General features: G+C 36.2%; 2 protein-coding genes across 6 annotated transcripts; both read right to left on the bottom strand.

The window, feature by feature from the left end:
• Window positions 1-644: 644 nt before the first annotated feature.
• On the bottom strand, window positions 645-6,306 carry LOC116255222 (uncharacterized protein At2g33490-like). The gene is made up of 10 exons (XM_031631003.2): window positions 6,268-6,306; window positions 4,796-4,930; window positions 4,287-4,359; window positions 3,892-3,966; window positions 3,491-3,552; window positions 3,330-3,398; window positions 2,521-2,549; window positions 2,237-2,441; window positions 1,948-2,145; window positions 645-848 (listed from the first exon to the last, which is right to left on the bottom strand). The coding sequence occupies exons 2-10, from the start codon at window positions 4,919-4,921 to the stop codon at window positions 768-770; spliced, it is 918 nt and encodes a 305-aa protein (XP_031486863.2). The 5' UTR covers window positions 4,922-4,930; window positions 6,268-6,306; the 3' UTR covers window positions 645-767.
• Window positions 6,307-8,433: 2,127 nt separating this feature from the next.
• LOC116254241 (probable serine/threonine-protein kinase At1g54610) lies at window positions 8,434-14,885 on the bottom strand. 5 transcript variants are annotated; one of them, XM_031629478.1, is made up of 8 exons: window positions 14,728-14,885; window positions 13,797-14,422; window positions 13,247-13,531; window positions 11,740-12,057; window positions 11,073-11,300; window positions 10,226-10,326; window positions 9,576-9,690; window positions 8,434-9,084 (listed from the first exon to the last, which is right to left on the bottom strand). In XM_031629478.1, exons 2-8 carry the CDS (start codon window positions 14,160-14,162, stop codon window positions 8,707-8,709), a joined length of 1,791 nt encoding a protein of 596 aa, XP_031485338.1. In that variant the 5' UTR covers window positions 14,163-14,422; window positions 14,728-14,885; the 3' UTR covers window positions 8,434-8,706. The 5 variants fall into 5 exon arrangements, with proteins under 5 accessions (XP_031485338.1, XP_031485341.1, XP_031485342.1 ...); XM_031629481.2 differs by having other exon boundaries at window positions 13,797-14,374; window positions 14,728-14,875; XM_031629482.2 differs by having other exon boundaries at window positions 13,797-14,329; window positions 14,728-14,871.
• Window positions 14,886-19,448: the final 4,563 nt, after the last annotated feature.

Here is a 19,448-nt window from a genome sequence, read left to right as displayed (position 1 = left end):
ATGTGTCTAGTTACAGTCTTTTAGTGATGATTTACAGTCTTAACGTGATGATTAATTTTCATTCATCTGGCATCCGGTATATTTGAGTTTTTCTATATAATATGGGATTTTAAATCTAGCAGATACTGTGAGATGTTAAAATTAAAAATTCACCACTAAAACCAGTTGCAACATGAAAATTAGTGATGCTTTATGTGCTTTTGGCAGCACACTTCTGATTTTTAGCATTCTGGCAAAATTCGACATCCGGCAAGTTTGAATTTTCATATAATATCACGTACATTATTTGTGTTTTACGATATAAACATATAGCGCTTCCTGCTTATCAATTTTTGAGGCTCGTTTCCTTACTTTTGCTTACTATATGTCACTTACTCATATCCATTTTCTATCTTGGTAACTATGCTTGGAATGGTCGAGTTAATTAAAAAGGCAAAAATAAAATCTAGCGAAACAAAACTGAGAAGATCATCAAACCAGATCTGACCCATCAGTGGATCGAAGGAAATTCATCTCTCTTGTAAACTGAAGGTTTATATGTTTATGTCAAGATAATGAGCCTATATACAGTTCTAGACATATTTAAACAAACTAATAAGCATCAATAATAGTGCTTAAAATTTTAAACAAAAGATGGTCAATATGAACAATAAAGACGAAGGAGAAGTGCACTTCTTAGGACAAGAAAAAGCAAATGCGTCATATGAAGGAAAGCGAGCTTAAGCAGTCCTCCCGCACGCATAGTTTCATCGACGTTTATGAACATTTCAAACAAGCTCATTCTCCGATTCAACATTATCAGCCCCCAATTCTATAGGAGTAGAAATTTGATTGGCACCTTCAGATTTCTGCATGAACACAACAAGAAATAACATTCCTTAAATATGTTGAAAATTTTGTGTCAGATATTCGATAAATGATCACAAATGAAAGGGTAGGTTATGTATAAAATAAATAAGAAAAAGTATCCAACTCACATGAATTCATGTATTTGAATATATAATTGAAAAATTCAATTTTCCAGCTCAGTATCTAGTAATTATCAACATTGCTGTTGATTGCTAGCTGGTGCTTTTGTAATCTTTTGAATGGCAAAACCGTACGTTTTTGTTTGTATGAATTTAATATCACTATTTGTAGTGAAAAAAATGTGTAATTTTAAATTGAGAAAAAAAATGACTATCTACTCATAAGAAGAATTGAAACCAGCCGGAGAATTGAAACCAGCCGGCTGCTAGATGGTGCCTGATGACAAAATATCCGAAAACCCTCGCTAAAAATTCCATTGACCCAACTAGCTATGTCGAACCCCTGACGCTAATGGCGATAGTAGAGCAACATGTAGGCATGTGTGGGCAGTTTACCCATGCCCACATGGTTCCAAAAATTTTCCTTACTTATATATTGATGTTCTCTACCAGTTGCTCATTTATGTATATTGGTGCCCCAAAGTTTCAATGATTTTTTTTCAATTGTTATAAATATTATTATATCCATTGTTACAAATGTCTTTAATGGGTTTTAAACAGTCGGGCAAAAATCGGCTATTTCTTGTAAAATACATGAAAAACTAACAAGAAAACATAAAAAATAATTTGATAAAATGGTAAAAATGATGTTTTAGTATTGATAAAAATGAAGATAAATAATTCAACTTAAGTTTTAAACTTTGAAGCAAAAATAACATAAAAACAACAAGGAAAACGTGAGAAAAGTGAAAAAATAAACACGAACAATTCATTTAATTCAGAGTTAGTTTTTTTTTTTTCCAAAAAGAATGGAAAAAATGGGTTTTGTAGTTTTCTTTGTTTTTAACATTTTTATGGGATTTTTTTTTTCGAAAAAGTCGGGTTTTCTGTGACAATAACTATATCTATCATGGAACAAATTAAAATTTCATAAAATGGAAATAAGAAATTTCAGTCATAAAAGTCAACCATATCTGACCTCCAAAGAATCTTGTAAGCTTGAAGAATCCTCAAAACACATATTGCTTCTACACTCTAAACTAACACTTCCATCATTGGAATGATCATTCTGGTTGGATCCTTTGAGCTTGCTGCCATCATAATATTTCTCAAAACTATTTTGTACCTCATCTACAATAGCCTCATATGATGCTAGAGCCTTTTGAAAGAGATCAATCTGCTTATCAGGGAAAAAAGAAAGGATAATATCAACAAGAAGAAAAAGGGAAAAAAATGATGAAAATAACATGAAAACTTTAACACCAAACCTCTGCTGAAAAGTTTTGGGCTGTCTGAGCGATGAGAGTTTGACACACTGATTGCATCAAAGATTTGCATCGGCCAACATAAAATGATCCCCAATTGTAATACGCATCTCTAGCAGTCTGAAAATTTTGGAACAATTTCACTTGTTCTTTGACACTTCTTCCATTCCTTTTCTCTTTCTTCATCTTCATTTGTTGATAAAATAACCTAAAATTCATGCCATCAATCAAATAGTGTGAATTTGTCATAAATGATGCTCTAATTAACCAAGTATATGAAGTTTGACCTCTTTTCTTCACACTGCCTCCTTACTTCCTGCAGAAAAGGACAGAAACGTGTAAATTGCAAAAAAAAAAAAATTAAAATTTAACTTAAATAAATCATAAGACAGAAGCCTCAAAGGCATGGCATAGCTGGGGTGATATAGATAGTATGTTCCGCTTCTATTCTCCTGAGTACTATTCTCTTGGAACTAAAAAAAGTGCCGGGTATGCTGTTGTTGATCTGAAGGCAGCCTATCACATACCGTGGCCCCGATGCAACCTATGACTTATATATATATATATATATATATATATATATATATATATATATACACATTTACACATAGATATGTACTTCGCTTAATTCAATTGCATAGTTTCGTCATCCTAACATTTGATTAGAAGAATTTAAACCGCCATGAATTGCTTATACCTATAAATGGCGGTTGTTAGGCGGCTAGTTTACATTTTGAGCTCATGGGGTGCTAACTCACTATACTGTAAAAAAAAGGACACTGATATGCCAATTGTAACATATGCGGGGCACCACACTGCGGCTTTATACTTTGGGGGGATATGGCAAGCGGTAGAGCTTGGCTCTTTTGTTAGGTGATATGACGACATACTCATCCTATTTACCCAACAAATGATATGTTATATATATGTATATATATGTATATATATATATATATATATATATATATATAGAGAGAGAGAGAGAGAGATGAGCGACTATTCAAATGCCACTTTATATATTTTTTTAATAATAGTCACCAAATAAATACCAAATAAATTATGTTTATGCAAATGAATTGAAAGAAATTTAAAATACCTCAACAGTTTGAAGTTGATTTAAGAGACACTCCGAAGGAATTGACATTTCTTGAGACAGCTGGGCGTGCTGCGGCAACAGATTAAACAAGGAACTCAATATTTTTTTTCATATTTATAATCAATAAGCGATCGTTAACCTTCATAAAGATATCGGCCTACATATTTTTCAGCAAGCTTGTGGAGTTCGCTCTGAGCATTTCCTAGTTTAAGGAGAACATTATCTGCATTAACCGTACCAACCAATGTAAAATTATTCAACAAGATATAGAATGAAACAAAAAACCAAAACATGAAATACAAGTGAATATATTATCATATAATATGTTGGGAAACAGAGGTAGAGCCAGAAAATTCTACTTAATGGACACTAGTTATAAAATTTTAAATTTTTAAGGGTACCGATTTGTAAATGAGAACAACTTCTTTGAAGTATCAATATAACAATAAGAATTTTTGTGGGCACTCTGTGTGGGTAATTGACCACACAGTGCCTGCACCGGCCTCCGCCCTTGTGTAAATGAAGTAAAGAATTGCAACCGAAAATACTTCTATGTACTTACTGATTTTGTCATTCTCTGATGTTATCTTCAATTGCAACATGAACGTGCTAATAGCTTTACGTGACTTGGAGAATTCTGTTAAATGATACAAACTATTCAGTTTTAATGAAAGATCAAGCGTCAAATCGAAGCATATAACAAGTTCAATTCTCTTCCAAGCAAAGAGTTCAATATTAATAAAGATTAAAAATAAAAATAAATAAAAAATTTTCTCTTAAAAAAAACATAAATGTAGATCTAGTGAAACATCACTAACACTAGGAAAAACTAAGACAAAAATAAGCTGATCAAGTTAGTTTATTTTACATTTTATAAAATTAACTTAGCAAAGAAACGATATTTTAATGCGACAAGTTAATTGTTCCTCTTTAATCGACGTTAGGATGTGATCATACCGTGAACGCTGTTTTTCACGCTTGATGAAACTGAAGAATGAGCAAAAATAACTTCTCTACAGATCTGCACATCCTGCAAAATAAAAAAAAAGAGCATTTTAAATTGAGAAAAATAACAAAAAACTAGTTCGACTTAATAGAAGTATTCTTCAAATGTGCCTTGTGGCAAAAGGATAACCAATAGATGCATTATATGTATGAGAAAGACCTAAGAAAAGTAAAGAAGAATGTGAAGATCACGAGAACTTTAATTTTTATACTCAAAATATACAACTAAAAAAACAAAATGGTAAAGTTGGTAGGCGGTTAGTCTCTATTTAAAGTGTTCGGACAAACTTTTTATGCTGCAAAAAAGGATAACTGATGCACAAGTTAAAGCATAGTGAAGATGACAAGCTTAAGCTAGCATCAAATACATTAAGCCTTAAATAATCACAAAGAACACATACAATAAATCATCAACCAAAGTGAGGAAGCATCGAAGAGGAGGAAAGAGACAAAGAGAGCACCTTGGTAGCTTGTGCAACATCAAGATCAAGTTGTACAAAAGGATCATAGTAGGTCATCTTTTCTTCCTTCTTGTGATGAGTGTCCTGTTGAGGTAATCTGAGAACAGCGCGCTTCAGAGCCTTCATAGCTCTTCCCTTTCACAAGCCATTCAAGACATGAACATTAAAAAAAAAAGGGCAATGTGGACATTCATATTCGAGAAAGTGACATTGGAATTTGTTTTCTCGGCACAATCATATAAATATATGGTTTTTGTACTTAGAGAGCTAAAAATACTATAGCAATCATGTATCCGGTGGATGTGATTAAACACTTTACTCGATGCAATATATTGGTTGGAGGATTTTTCATCTAAACCCTAACAAAAAATCACTATATAATGGTTTTTTCCACATATTGTTTGGTTATGTCTATATAATTCTATATTTATTTGTTTATTTTCAATCAATTACTCTGAACTGACTAACTCTGACAAGCTAGATAGCCTTTTTATGATCTTAGGTGGCTCGTATCCGACTTCCGATTTTTACCAACTTAATTTCAGAGACAAATTTCAAAAATATTTGTTACAAAGAAAACTAATTTTTTATTTTTCTTATGATCGTAATAAGTTGGCATTTTGCATAAAAATTCAGAGCTAATTTGATTCAAGAACAAAACCTTTTCTTTTGGTGTTTTTCTCTAAGTAAAATGTGCATAGTTGGTCATTTCTAGCTCACATTTTCTTATGCTAAATCAATATTCGATAAATATGCTAGCATGCTAATATTTTAATTTAAGATAATTTTAACAAGAATTATGCATTCTGCTTTTGTTTCTGACCTGAGTGGTATAATCTATACGACGAACTGGTATAATGGGTCAATGGAAAAAAAAATCAAAATATATTCACGAGACTTATGCTTTTTATTAGGAATAAAATTATGAAATTTTATTCACCAAGTTAAAGTTCACGATTACAAGTTTTCAAGTCATGCAGACCATGGTCAGGTGTACGCTTCACTCAGGTGACGTGCGCCTCATTTCCTCGCCTTGAGGTGTACGCCTCCAAGAACATTGGCTAGGAGGCTCAAATCCACGCCAGGAAAAATTTTCTGAATATAAAGAAGGAAGGATCTCTTTTGAAGAAGATTTTGAAAGGGAATACATTATTATGAAGAAGAAACGGATAATTAGTGAGGAAATGTCCGGTTAACTTGAATATATATGTCTTGAGAAATTTTTAGTTTCACGAATGGGAAAAGATCTCTACAAACCATACCATTCACAAAAGCAAGCACAAGAGGAAAAATATTTTCACGCATGGAATGAAGATAAATATAACAGAAATGAAATAAATATAACAGAAATGAAGATCACAGATACCCAAGAGCATTTCATGAGACACCAAACTGGAAAAATGAGGGGAAGAATAGTTCCAGATCATGAAAACAGGAGATTTAAGACAGAGAGAGAGATGGCGAGTTCTAACCTGATTGGCAGGATCAAAGAGCAGAAATGAGTTACAGTGATGCTGTTGCTGCCTTATCAGAAATGATCGAGTTTCAAAAATAAAGATGGAGAAAAGGCGGTTGTGGGCGTCAAAGATTGTGGAGTCAAAGATCGAACTTATCTCAATCTCCAGGTAACGACATGAGCTAAATGAGATTGAGTTCATAAGTATAGTCTTTTTTTTTTTCACAAACACACCTAAGGTTTTGCTATAACCAATTTGATACATAGAAATAATCTTTACAAATTAATCACACCTAAATTTGGGTTTGTGTGAAAAAAAGAGTGAAATTGCATCCGTTCGAAACAAATTTTAAGTTATAACATCACTTCTGGTCTGCTTTTTTTTTTCGTTATACAAAACTGAAGCCCGTAAGAAATGATAAATTTGTGACTCTTTCAACGTTTATATGACAGTGGAGAAAGGAGTTTTGAGAAAACCAGCAAAAGTCATGTGTCTAAGATAATTTGTCTGTTGTATGGAGGACTTGAGATGAAGATGAAAGCTTACACTCGATTCTGGAAAATCTTCGAGAGAGATAAGGAACGGTAACTTTTGATGGTGGTTACAGCATAATTAAAGGGGTCAAACCATTTTTTTGACTTTCACTAGCATTATATATATATATATATATATATATATATATATTGTGTGTGTGTGATTGGATGGCTTAGATAATGTGTAGCGGTTCATTTCCCATATATATATATATATATATATATATATATTGTGTGTGTGTGTCATTGGATGGCTTAGATAATGTGTAGCGGATTATTTCCCATATATATATAGCGGATTATTTCCCATATATATATATATATATATATATATATATATATATATATATATATATATATATATATATATATATATATAATATTCGACGGATAGTCAATTATTTGTTGATAATGATATCAACGATGTCAAGTAACTTTTCCCTTTTTTAGGGCAAGTGGTTATGTTTCCACTACACAAAAAGAGATTGTAGTTCATCCTGTGTCCCTCGCCCACAGAATTCATAAGGGTTGCTTTGAGACCTGCAGTTGAAAAAAGAAGTAGCATATTAGATCGTAACAGCAATTACAGTTTTTATAACACAAAACCCCCTTGAGAGTGGGGACTGTGCTGCACCTCTCGGGGCTTTAGTAACTCTCAATCTTTAAATTGACGACTTGTGATTCCTATGAAACATTTGCGGCAAATGGGAGGCTTGTGGTTGAGATGTCTTGAATAAAATAAATTTCTCCTTCTAAAAAACTATTTTTGTGTTTTAATGCATTTATAATTGCCGACATGTTCAGTTAGAAGCATATGATTCAATGACTTAAGGTAAGTTCATATAATTAAATAATTATATTATTTAATAGCCAATGTGTATCTGAGCATATGTAGATTGTTATGAACCGATTCGATCAGTTTGACGTTTAAACTTTAAACTACAATTTTACAAACTTCATTTTTTTAAAAGTATCCTCGAATACATGTCACATTTTGTGAATCATTAATTAAGTTGATCGAACAACTCATAATCAATTTAAACATTTTGTAAACCTTATATATAAAAGTAAACAAGGTATTTCAAAAAATATATATGCAAACATAATTCATTGAAAAGCTAGAAACAAATTTTCCCACGGAATAAAACATTAACTGTCACAGCTATGGTAGCAAGAGCTCCCCCCAAACTAGACTTGAGATTCAAGGGATCAATACTCGAGGAGCCCAAACCAAGTCTGGATTGTTCAATTGGCTTGTCAAATTAGGAACCAAACATTTCTGTGAGGACTGAAAAGCTAACAGGACAGTCCCCAGGAACATAAAATAGCTGGTCGGCTAAAAGGATGCATAAAAAGCACGTGGCCTTTAGGTCTTTTCCCAATGGTGGGTTGTTAAAGTTTGTGTAATGGCAGGTTGATAAAGTTTTTGTAAAAACTAACAAGATAAGCTCACAAAAAGACAAGAACTAATCACTTAGGGGTAATTGGCAATGGTAATAGTAACAAATTGTTTTATATATCTATCGTAAAGAATGGGGCCAATCCACATTGGATTCCATGACAAATTCTCTTTGAGCTTGGAATCATGATCGTTCACCATAAATACGAATCAAGAATCACCACCATAAGCTCATTGAAAGAAAACCAATTACACTATAAACGAATACTTTATTATATTTATTGGAAACTTACATTAGTTTTCAGCATGATATGAGGAAAAAACAAATGCTAAATATACATATGGAGCATAAATAAGGCCAGGAATCCAACAACGTAAGGAAACTAAGGAAAAAAGAACTAACAAATGTATCAGAAAGACCACCCATCTTTCTGCGGCCAAAATGAAACTTTTCCGGTCGGTCTGCGACTAACTTCAAACTGCAGCAACGAACATGTGACTAACTCAACCTTGCCCATGCTGTTAGGAAGTTACAAACATGGCTTCCTTTCCTCTAGATCGACGCTTGTCTTTCCGAAGCTCTAATGAAACGCTAGAAGTACTTGCGAGTTTCTGGCCACGAGCAGAGGTTCGAGCAGGAGCCATGCCATTCTCACTGTGATTCTGCTTTTTGCGCCTTGTTGGTGCAACGCCAACAGGATCAAGCAAGGGGCCGGACCATGTTGACCCAGAGAGCTTTTGGGACATGAATGATGTCGAAGACAGGGAAGGCTCGGAAGGGTCAAAACCAGGCTCGCCATACAATGAACCTGAGGGGTAACCAACAGCTCCATCCAGATGAGGTGGAGGGAACTTTTCACTCTTACATTTGGCATTAGCATGAGTGATCAGGCGCCGCCTCTGTTCACAGATATAATACAAATTGAAGAGAAAGAACACATGAAACTGGTGAATTGCAGATAGAGAAGAGAGGAGGGTGTTGAGCTACTGGAAATTGAGAACCAACAAAAATGAGATTCTATGAGAACCATGGTGAGGCGCACAATCAGATTTGATTGGATAACTAAACATGTCCATGTGAACATAGAAGAAACAGAATGGTAAGAATTCATGAAAATCAATGAGTCCCCCGAAAAAATTAATCAGATGGTTTATATGCTGTCACCTAGAAAGAGTAATTTTCTCAAAGGTAGATGACACATGATACTTTGACCTTTTAAGAAGGAGATGTCAACAGTCAACATAGAAGCCATCCAATCAGATTGGTCGAACGACTCAGGGTGGTCTTCATGAATTCTCATGTTTCACAGTATAGCCCCCCAAAAAAGGTAAAACTGAAGATCATGCAAAATAAACATTATTATTAAAAGGAACAACATATAAGTTCTTACATCCAAGTTTGCTTGAAGTTCTGCATTTGCTTCAGGAGCAGGTACTGCCCTACTAGTTCGGCTTCGAGTTTTCTTGGTGCCATCCCCGCCATTAGGCCTTCCTCCAGCTCTTAACCTATCAAGGAATAAAGAATATAAAACCAAGCTTGTTTGAAAACCTCAACTCCAAATGTTATTACCCACTCATCATTATTGTCCATCACTACTGGTTCAAAATTCAAGTTGCCAAATCAACTTCCTTTTCTTGGATTTGCAAACCAATCAAGCTTTGTACACATGGCAAAAAAACATGGCAGCTTTGCCTTTATCTAAAAATCTTGCAAAGTAGCACGGGTACAGAGGTGCACATGCAATATTGTGTTCCAGCAAGTTTGACATAAAATGACCAAAATTAATTTTGAACCGACGGATTGGTTTGCTACTTAGCTGGCATTGCGTGTAGTTTCATATGCTAACTACTGTCAGTAAAGGTTTCCCCGCCTTCTACACATAATATGAACAGGGAAGGAGTTTACACTTCACGGATTTATGAATGTGATACCAGGTAGTACATAGCTAGTTGGAATCAATTCTGAAAACAAAAAAAATGGAAAGAAGAAAACACCGCAGGACAAAATCATAACTTGTGTTTAGAAGAGTCGGGGCATTACCTTCTAGCAGCCTCATCCCTTAACTTGGCATCTATTTCCTTGCTTGGAGGATACTGTGGCAGGCTTGACGGGTCACAAGCATATGGTGGTGTTGTGAAAAACTGAAAATGTACGAAGAATGATCTTAATTAAACCTAGTATTCTCAATTTAAAATATTTGAAAATAACTCACTGACATATACATTATTTGTGCAACACATTCGCATAATGACATTCTCGGGCTGTTATCTAAGTTTTTATCAAGTATTCAGCAAGTTTGTTCTCCTCGAGAAAGTTTCAGGAATTCAAAAAATATAAAAATACGAAAAATAATTTTGAGTTCTCTCACTTTCTTACAAAACCATTAGTTGAAATTTAAAAAAATAATAATATATTAAAAGAAACCGCAAAAATATTAAAAATAATTTTTTCCTAAAAAAGCACAAATCACAATAAAGACGTGATATTTTCATTTTGGCAATCTTTTTCTCAACATATCACGATGTTTCCCTGTTTTTGTGTTCCTTTATTTTCCCCTTTTCTTTTTTTTGCATTTGTTCTGAAAAAAGAATGCTGACACCTGTGACGGGTCAGACAACAATACCTTTGCAATCAAAACAAGGTTCAACATTAAGAAAGAGATTTTTCAGTGCAATATTTTCAAAAAGTTAACAAAAAGTTGCAACCACATTTTCAATACCCATTCCATAAAAAAGCATTTCAAGGACTGAAACAAAATCAGGGAAATTCTGATAAAACTCCTGAAAATCACCTCAAAAATCATACCAGCATATGCAAGACTCTCTTACTACAACTGCTTCTTTTTGTTATATTATTTTCCCAGCAACTTGTTGGTGCAAATGATTACCTCACTGTTTAAGGCAATAGTCGCGGTGCCGCGCTCAGCTGGATCAATAGCAAGAAGCATCTCAATGAGTGGCAATGAGGACGGTGGGAAGTCTTTAAATGTCTCAGCAATGCATCGTTTATATGGCTGCTGAGGTTTGAATATCGTTGCATGTGGTAGCTTTGATTTCTTCCAGTACTCCTCCGAAGGGGAGCCACAAAGCTTAAAAATTTTGTGCAACTGCTCAACCTTAAAATCAGAAGAGGAGAGAAAAAGTCAATACTTAGGATGACTAAGGTCATCTGACTCGTCCCAGAGATATGGCTCAGAGAGGGAAGTGTAGCTAAATAGCAGTAAAGAGTCGGTTAAGACTTGGTAAGTAAAGAGACAGAAGCAAACTCAAAATAGGAAAAGCATGACACTGAAACAGGTAAAAATACACTTAATGGGATTAAACAGACAAGTTCTCAGCCAAGTGACAACACTATTGACTTTCCGGTTCTGGTTGTGCTTCTTTAGGGGCAGTGAATTTCACTAAGCTGATCAACTGGTGTTTTGCACGAAATACTCAGGCAATTAGGGGATAAATATTCAATTGCCTTGATCCTAAAAATTCTTGAACACCCTATGTAATATATGCAGGAGATGAAGTATATAAGGTTCCAAAGTAAATGAACAAATAAGCTACCTCTGTCCGTCCAGGCATAATAGGCCTCCCAAACAACAACTCTGCCACGATGCAGCCTGCACTCCAAAGATCAATACCCACTCCATAATCAGTTGCTCCTAAAAGAAGCTCTGGTGGACGATACCATAGAGTAACCACTCTACTAGTCATGGGATGCTTGTGGTTAGGATCAAATAAGCAAGCTAAACCAAAATCAGCAATTTTGAGGACCCCTGCATTGTCAAGGAGAAGATTTGAACCCTTGATGTCACGATGCAGGACACCTCTGTTGTGACAATGCTCAAGCCCAGACAACAGTTGATGCATGTAGCACTTGACCTGTCAAATTAAGAACCACTCAAAGAAGAGCCAGCTGACATTATAGTACATAAGCACATAAGGACAAGCATCAGAAGGATTCATGTAACTAATCGGTGAAATAATTTCACACTACCAACAAAAGCAAGGAAAAAGCATGTTCAATCAATTTATAATATGGTGGAAAATGTTCGATTATCAAGCTCTAATAGCAGCTAGAAGTTAATTTCTACTGACTCGCTTAATGGTGCATGAAGTACCAAGAGCTTCAACTTTTCTAAAAATAGATACACAAAAGAACTATTCGGTAAGTGAACAATTGTTTCAATTTGCAGCTTTCATCACACCATCTATGCATTGAAATGCCCATGTTAGGGACAGCCCGTAATAATATGGTTAGCTAGCTTGTTAGATTAATGAAGGATGTGCAAATGAAGGCTTGAATGAAAAGAACTGTTCGGTACGTGGACAATTGTTTCAATTAGCAGCATACCATCTATGCATTGCTTTGTCACATCACATGGGTACTGCTGTAAAGGCAGCGTACCGGTACCGGTACCGGTCAGGTACAACACCGGTACTAGTACTGTCCCGGGTACCTCTTAAGTACTGGTCAAATAGTACCGGATACGGTCAACGTACCCAGGACCATATCCACCTGATTTAGGACTCGATCAAAGTTGACCGAGTCCATTCCAATCCAAAATTTAGGATTTCAGTTTTGTTCTTTACACCATTTACACTTAAGAAACACATGCAGAGCTGCACTTTCTTTAGAAACTATAAATTTTGAATCATACATGTGTTATTTTGTTTGAATTCTTATTTTATGTTATATATATATATATATAGTCGTACCCCCATACCCAAGTTTTTTGAAAATAGTCTGAACCAGTACCCATACCTATGTGACATAGATGCATTGAAATGACCATGTTAAGGGACAGCCCGTAATAATATGGTTATCTAGCATGTCAGATTAATGAAGGATGTGCAAATGAAGGCAAGGTGTGAATGAAAAGAACTGTTCGGTACGTGGACAATTGTTTCAATTAGCAGCTTTCGTCATACCATCTATGCATTGAAATGCCCATGTTAAGGGACAGCCCATAATAATATGGTTATCTAGCTTGTTAGATTAATGAAGGATGTGCAAATGAAGGCAAGGTGTGAATGGCACAAGGGGGGAGAGGGCAGCTCAAGGAAATACCTGCGGCTCTGAAAACTTGATTCCAGGGGCAGCTGCAAGCCCTGCTAAGTCATGTTCCATATACTCAAACACAAGATATAAACTACAGGACATTCTCGACGTGACTAAACCCTCTAGCTTTACTATATTTGGATGGTCCAGCCGCCGCAAGATGAGAATTTCCCTAGCCATAAACTTCACACTTTCAAGCTCCAAATTATCAAACCGTACTTTCTTTAGTGCAACTATCTTTCCAGACAAACTATCACGAGCTTTATAAACGTTGCTGTATGTTCCTTGCCCGATCTGTAACATTTGCAAGAAGAACGTCAAGGAGTAGTTCCAAACAAAAAAATCAAGGGGGAAATTACATCTACCATAATCACCAAGTAGGATCCATCTTTGAAAACCTACGTTACTATTTTTAGACATATAATCTAGGTGATAAGAAAATGAATCAGAAAGAAATTGCTCATATATGAATTGACAAGAACACCCCAACCTTAATCATTAACTCAAATAATTGGGGATATCCATTGTATGGGTAAAAAAAAATGGAAGACTAGCTCACCTTCTCAATCTTCTCAAAAGTATCAGCCCGGCGAGGAGTCCATCCATTGATAGCTTCCCCAGCTACAGCAGAAAGCCATGGCGGCCATCCAGCTGCGACCTGCTCCCCATGAATATGCTTCGAAGGGTTACTCCGCCGCGGGTCTGGCTTCGATCTCCTCCCCTCTTTGGCAGGCCCCCCCTGCGCCGCCACGCCATCTAACTTCTTCTCCTCCCTTCTCCGATCACCATTTCGGACGCCGAGAGTCTCGGTTTTGGCCGCTGGCACTTGAGGCTTCCTCCCGGAAGAAACATACAGCCTCCTCTCCTTCACCCTCTCCTCTACCCGCGGCTCGGGCGTGGCCTCCTTGCCTTGAACGCAACCCATCCCTCATCTACGACCTCCTCCAAGACGCCGAATTCCGTCCTTCACGTCCAATTCCCATCCAAAAACCATGACCGCACCAGGAGAGCCCAAACCACGCTTCATTCACACCAAACAAGATCACGCCCTGCCCCTCTTTCTTTCCGCCACTATTCCCTCCCAGTTTGGCTCTACGCAGACACCAACTAACGTGAATTTCGTCTCCCAACCAAGAACTGAAACAATCCAGTAACAGAAGAATAATACTCTACCAAAATCAGCCCCTACAAAAATGGAGAAGAAGACTGATGAACCACAATTATAGCTAAAGCACACAAATTTAAAAAATTCCACTGCCGTCGCCCTCTCAAGGGAGAAGAAAAAATTAACACTTTCAATTGTCGACCACACGAAGAACAAAACCCAATTAACAAATCAATTGAAGGAAAGAAAAAAACCTCAAATCGACAACTGCGAGCTGCAATCAACTCAGGAACCACTAGAATAAGATCTGACAGAAAACCCTACAGTCCCAGAAAAACACCTTGGATTAAGGGAAGAAAAAAACTCTAGCCCCTCATATACTTACTTTGTCTTCCGATCAGAACTTTTCTCCTACTTCTACGAAGGTGAGGAAAGAAGAAGACTCTCTGTTTCTCTCTCTCTCTCTCCGACTGACTCTTCTTTCGAAGAAGAACGCAGAAAGGCACTCCCACAAAGGAAACGGCACGGCATCCCGAAAATTCATAATTTAATGGCAGCCAGATCTTGTTTTTTGGATTTTAGGAATTTGAAAAATCTCGGTATTTCCATTTATTCTGCCTCGTTGGCTCCTTTCCTCTGGGATCCTCACTGACCAAAATGCCCCTTTCCTTACGCACGGCTGGGTCCGGTGTGGGCTCCATGGCGAGACAAACTGGGCTCGATTGGCGTCAGTGGCGTTGAAATTGGTTGGCCTCAAAGTTGGTGACAGGCGGAGCAACTCCACCGAACTAACCCAGGTCTGGTCAATGTCTTGAGTCTAAGGTTTTACTACAATGCTTTGACTTGGTCTGGACCCTGCTCGCTTGATTGGCTCAGTGATCGGCTTTAAGACAAGTTTGAGGAGCCCAAGCCCAGCTCGATTAACTTAAGAGACCCGGAATCTAGCTCAATGCCCAGCCTTAATTATCATTAACACTATGAAAAAACTTCAAAAACTTATTAAACTATGTTTGATCTTTGTGTTATGCTTTTCACTTTCTAGATTTATGAATTTTAATTGATGAATCAAGCGACTAGCGGATGCACGTGTCGGCATCTATGCCGTCCTCCGGCAGCTGATTAGACAAATCAAAACCTTAATCAAAAAAAGAAAAGTAGACTTAATGCTTCTTTAATCGTGATTAGGTTGAGCAAAAAAAACTTGATTAGGAAGAGAGAGAGAGAGAGAAGTGTGGCGAGACTGGACGCCACGGGAAAGGGTCAACGGGGAGCAGTTGCGAAGCCGCAGGGCATTTCCCCGTTTCCACAGTGCAATTTCGTCAATTTCTTGATGACGTGGCCGCAATTCCCGCGAAACAATTTTTTTTTTTTTTTTTTTTTAAGGCGAAGTCAACACCAACTCCTGGAACCACGTGACTTGAGGACGCGGGTTATTGGGTCCCATAGTCGACTAAAATACCCCCAAACCTTCCCCACATTTCCGCGGTGAACTCCCGCCAAACAAAGGCGCAAGTGGCGCACTGACGGGTTAATATTGTAATAAGCTCCGGGAAATTCAACGCGATATATTTGTGTTTCAAAAACACGTTATTTTGAATTTGTTCTCCTTGCTTAGACAGGGGCATACGCGAGTTATAAACTATTATACATATACAATTTATCTTGGTTTTGTCGAGTTTTTCACATTTTCACATGAATTTAACTAAAGATTGTGATATTTTTTGAATTTTTTTCTGAGCAGTATTTCCAATTTCTATTGGGCCAAATAATATTTTTCAAAATTTTTACTTGGCCCAAATTAAAAATACTCAAGGCTTTAAAGGTAATTTTCTTTTATTTTATTTTTTAATCTAAAACCATTTCCATTGCAAAAGACATACGTCACTCATATTTGAACCAGCAACTAGCTAAAAACACAAGACTATGGCTTGTAATATTTATTTAGTGAAGAATAGTTTATGAATCACTGAAAGAAAAAATTATGGTGGCTTTTTTCTGTATGATATAATAGTTGAGAGCAGATCAAATTTTATGGGTTTGAGAAGTTGTTTTTGTATAAAATATAAACAAAAAGTGGAGTATATATGTAAATATCTTTTACATGCTTTGATTTGTCAAAAGAACGTTGGAAAACAAGATTCTTATATGTACAACACTTCAATTCTGTTAGATGTTGAATGTTGATGGATGGAATTTAATTTTTTTTGTTTAAAAGACAGCTATTATATTGATATTATTTAGGTGCAGCAACTGTTTATTTATAATAACTTTAGTGATGAATTTCTAAATTTCAGTCATTCATAATTTAGCACCGTACAACATTGACTCTCTCTCTCTCTCTTATATATATATATATATATATATATATATATATATATATATATATTGTGAGATTTAAGAAAACCATGAACACCAATTATCAGTTGTCAATTTCATTTAATTAAAAGCAACAAGTTACAGTAAGTGAAGAAATTTTCTAAGGTTATACCATCAGTTTTCATCCATCTTTTAGAAATTATTTCGCATGTAACAATCTATTAATTTGTGGACCATAAATGATTTTGAGCTTGTTATATAATATGCTAACAGTGTAACAAGTAAGAGGTATAAAATGCAAGTTATTTCGGAGGGTTATCTCGCCATCTGGGTGAAAACCAAAGCCCTCCTACTTCTTCTTGCCCCTCAAGGTTTTGTGACAGATTGTAGGTGGTAAGATAGCTGGGTTTCGAACTAAAGACACCTTGAACACACCCCCAAACCCACCCAGTTGCCGTATGCAAAATGTAAGTTATTCAATTAAGTTAAATTTTTAATAACTTTTTATACCCCATCACAAAGCAACTTTAAAAAGTCAATCTGATAGGACATGAATTCATTTTTTAGATGCTACATGCGCACTATCTAATCAAAGTGACTTAAAATAGTGCTTGTGACATTAGTGGTGCTAATAGTATAAATCTAAATACCTAAAAGAAAATTGAATCATCTTTATTTTCCTCCAGGACTCCGGCCACTTTTTGTTTTTTTTTCTTTCTAAATTTACTTGAGGGAAACTACTCTGGACTAAGTGATTTCATCGTTCGCCCATGATATAAAACTCCCACTGCCATTCCCTTGGCCCCCAGGTTCATGCAGCATTTGCTTTCATAAAGAGTATTGCCCTTATAAAAATGCTAACATAGTTGGTCGGGATAGAGGTCACATAGATAGTGCATTCTCATGTGTGCTATTTCCATCAAGTTAAAGATGGCTTGCCACCCACCCAGAACCCTAATAGGCGGGGGATGGTGGAAGTGGCCTTCGGACCTTTTTTTTTTCAACGTTGAGGCATCAATCTCATTCTAAGACTGGGAATATGGCTTGCCACCCACCCAGGACCCTAATAGGCGGGGGATGGTGGAAGTGGCCTTCGGACCTTTTTTTTCTTCAACGTTGAGGCGTCAATCTCATTCTAAGACTAGGCATCGGGCTGGGCCGACTCGATAATGAGTTCAGCCTAGGCTGGCCTAACATCTAAAACTCAGGCCCGGGCCCAATCCGACTCGAATTGATTACATTAAAAAATATTTTTTAATATAAAATAATACATAAAAATAATTAATTGTAATAAAATATTATATTATATATATATATATATATATATATATATATATAAATTAATAAAAAAAACATTATCAAGCCCGATCCGGGCTTATCGGGCCAACCCAATAACAAGGCGGGCTGGCATGGGTCTCGTTTTTCTAGGCCCGGGCCTGAGTCGGGCCGAGTACCGGGTACCCGACACCAGCCCGGCTCAGTGCCCAGGCTTGCCTCCGTCATGAAAAAAAAAAAGTTTCCCTAGCCAGACTTATGTATGAGACCTAGGGGCGAAGAGAGGATTTTTTTAGTGGCAAACCAAACGGTCCAACGAACTTATCTACCTAGAGGACCAAACTAAACTCGAATTCAAAAAATACATTAAGCAACTAAAAAAAATTCAATTTTTTAATGTAATTTGTTTTTTTAAATTAGCTGGGGTGGAGCCACGGCCTAGCGGCCCGCCCCTCCCTCTACCCATGATGAGACCTAAAGTAGTCGGCTTAGTAAGAATAGAGCTGACTGCTAGGCCGCGGTCAGTGTATCGAATTCCATGAGCGCCATCTCATGCACAAGCTAAAACAAGATGCATCCCTTGAAGTTCAAAAAGATTCAGCTTAAGGTTTTTGCTGTTGTTTCCACATGGGTTCAAGATTATGGTTGTCTAGATTTTGACATAGGAAAGTGATTTGTGTAGAGCCAACCCATTTATGGGAGGAAATAATGAAAAGGATGGGTCAGGAAAGTGACTTTGAGGTATTAGTTTCATGGTCAAGCATATACAGTAAGGTTGTGTTTGATTCACTGTGGATTTGAGATCTGCGGTGTCCATGGATTTAAGATGAGACCCTTCTCCCATCTAATCTTCAATCTATGCTACTAAGATCCTCGGTTTGTTTTAAATTAAAGATTTCTCAAAACACATCTTATAATGCAAACTTGGATTTAAGATCCGAGACTGTCAAAGGCAATCTAATCTAAGGGATGCCTGATGGTAGGAAAGTTGACAAAGAAAGGAGCTGACTCATAAATGATCTCTACATCATTATTTATTAGATCAAAAGTTTGGAAAGTACTTTCAGAATAAAATTGTATACATTATATACGTTTGAATTTCTGTGCCTTGTAGAAAAACCTACCCACATGTTCGGAGCACCAGATTCATTCCCATTTTAAATGGTATCATCAAAACAAAAATTCAGTTTAAGAAGTACCCAGTAAATTAAAAAAGATTTATGTTTGATCTATTTTTTTTTCTTGGGTCCTTCTAATAATACAGAATTTTATATCCTCTGTCTCTTTCTATGTGAGTTTTTTTTTTATTATCAATATTGTTACAGGCCATTAAGTATAGCCTTTTCGATAAAAAAAAAAAAGCCGGCTGCTCCAAACTAAGTAAATGTAGCTTAAGGATCTGTCTAACCTAAAAGTGACAATTAAGATTTTTTTTTTTTTTTTTGGTTCTGCAACAATTATAATATATTTTGTTTCTTTCCTTGAGTTTAAGGTGAGAACTAATCAGACATCATT

This window comes from Nymphaea colorata, chromosome 5, assembly GCF_008831285.2.
Source record: "Nymphaea colorata isolate Beijing-Zhang1983 chromosome 5, ASM883128v2, whole genome shotgun sequence".
NCBI classification, from domain to species: Eukaryota; Viridiplantae; Streptophyta; class Magnoliopsida; order Nymphaeales; family Nymphaeaceae; genus Nymphaea; species Nymphaea colorata.
This window is presented reverse-complemented; position numbering and strand designations above follow the sequence as displayed.

Bases quoted from the DNA above. Each gene is read 5' to 3' on its own strand.
- LOC116255222 (XM_031631003.2), bottom strand. From the start codon at position 4,921: ATGAAGGCTCTGAAGCGCGCTGTTCTCAGATTACCTCAACAGGACACT. The intron at 4,360-4,795 runs GTGCTCTCTTTG...TTTATTTTGCAG, and splicing joins ATGTTGCACAAGCTACCAAG to GATGTGCAGATCTGTAGAGA. The intron at 3,967-4,286 runs GTATGATCACAT...ATCATTTAACAG, and splicing joins CGTGAAAAACAGCGTTCACG to AATTCTCCAAGTCACGTAAA.
- LOC116254241 (XM_031629478.1), bottom strand. From the start codon at position 14,162: ATGGGTTGCGTTCAAGGCAAGGAGGCCACGCCCGAGCCGCGGGTAGAG. The intron at 11,301-11,739 runs GTAGCTTATTTG...TCTGATTTTAAG, and splicing joins TTATGCCTGGACGGACAGAG to GTTGAGCAGTTGCACAAAAT. The intron at 10,327-11,072 runs GTAATCATTTGC...GTACATTTTCAG, and splicing joins CTATTGCCTTAAACAGTGAG to TTTTTCACAACACCACCATA.